Source organism: Meleagris gallopavo, unplaced genomic scaffold (assembly GCF_000146605.3).
Source record: "Meleagris gallopavo isolate NT-WF06-2002-E0010 breed Aviagen turkey brand Nicholas breeding stock unplaced genomic scaffold, Turkey_5.1 ChrUn_random_7180001858532, whole genome shotgun sequence".
NCBI classification, from domain to species: domain Eukaryota; kingdom Metazoa; phylum Chordata; class Aves; order Galliformes; family Phasianidae; genus Meleagris; species Meleagris gallopavo.
The window spans coordinates 1-1,271 of NW_011124472.1; the positions used below are offsets into that span (position 1 = coordinate 1).

At 61.0% G+C, this 1,271-nt stretch overlaps 1 protein-coding gene across 1 annotated transcript; it reads right to left on the minus strand.

Moving 5' to 3' along the window:
- Positions 1-71: 71 nt before the first annotated feature.
- LOC109364451 (uncharacterized protein slr1819-like) lies at positions 72-902 on the minus strand (the record flags this gene model as incomplete). Its single annotated transcript, XM_019611090.2, has 1 exon — positions 72-902. A coding segment is annotated over exon 1 (831 nt), but the record flags the coding sequence as incomplete, so codon positions are not given.
- Positions 903-1,271: the final 369 nt, after the last annotated feature.

The window sequence follows — 1,271 nt, forward strand, 5'->3', positions numbered from 1 at the left end:
GAGATCGGCCCCAGAGAGATCGGCCCCATAGAGCTCGGCCCCATAGAGCTCGGCCCTAGAGAGATTGGCACCATAGAGCTCAGCCCCATAGAGAGATCGGCCCCATAGAGCTCGGCCCCAGAGAGATTGGCTCCAGAGAGCTCAGCCCCATAGAGCTCAGCCCCATAGAGCTCAGCCCCATAGAGCTCGGCCCCAGAGAGATCGGCCCCAGAGAGTTTGGCGCCATAGAGTTCAGCCCCATAGACCTCGGCCCCATAAAGCTCAGCCCCATGGAGTTTGGCCCCATAGAGCTCAGCCCCACTGAGTTCAGCCCCATGGAGTTCAGCACCATAGAGCTCAGCCCCATGGAATTTGGCCCCATAGAGCTCAGCCCCATAGAGTTTGGCCCCATATAGCTCAGCCCCATAGAGTTTGGTATCATCAAGTTTGGCTCCATAGAGCTCAGCCCCATGAAGTTTGACTCCATAGAGCTCAGCCCCATAGAGCTCAGCCCCATAGAGCTCAGCCCCATGGAGTTCGGCACCATAGAGCTCAGCCGCATGGAATTTGGCCCCATAGAGCTCAGCCCCATAGAGTTTGGCCCCATAGAGCTCAGCCCCATGGAGTTCGGCACCATAGAGCTCAGCCCCATGGAATTTGGCCCCATAGAGCTCAGCCCCATAGAGTTTGGCCCCATATAGCTCAGCCCCATAGAGTTTGGTATCATCAAGTTTGGCTCCATAGAGCTCAGCCCCATGAAGTTTGACTCCATAGAGCTCAGCCCCATAGAGCTCAGCCCCATAGAGCTCAGCCCCATGGAGTTCGGCACCATAGAGCTCAGCCCCATAGAGCTCAGCCCCATGGAATTTGGCCCCATAGAGCTCGGCCCCATAGAGCTCGGCCTCATGGACCCCCACCCACATCCCCAAGGTCTCACAGCCCTCCCCCCACATCCCCACACCCCCCCCACCCCCTGTGCCCCCCCCCCGCCTACCCTCCACAGTGACGTTGTCCACGGTAGAGCTGCAGGCTGCGGCCGCGCCGCACGACGCGCACGCTGTGCCACTCGTTGTCGTCCAACCGCTGCCCGGCCAGCAGCGTCTCGGGGCCTTTACCTGCGGGCGGCCGTCAGCAACAGCGCCACCGCGCGGCGGCACCCGGAAGAGCAACGACAGCGCCACCGCGCGGCGACGACCGGAATAGCGGCAAGAACACGGCGATCGGGAGGCAATGATACCACCGGGCCACAACAACACAACCGCACAACAACACAACCGCACAACCGCACAACC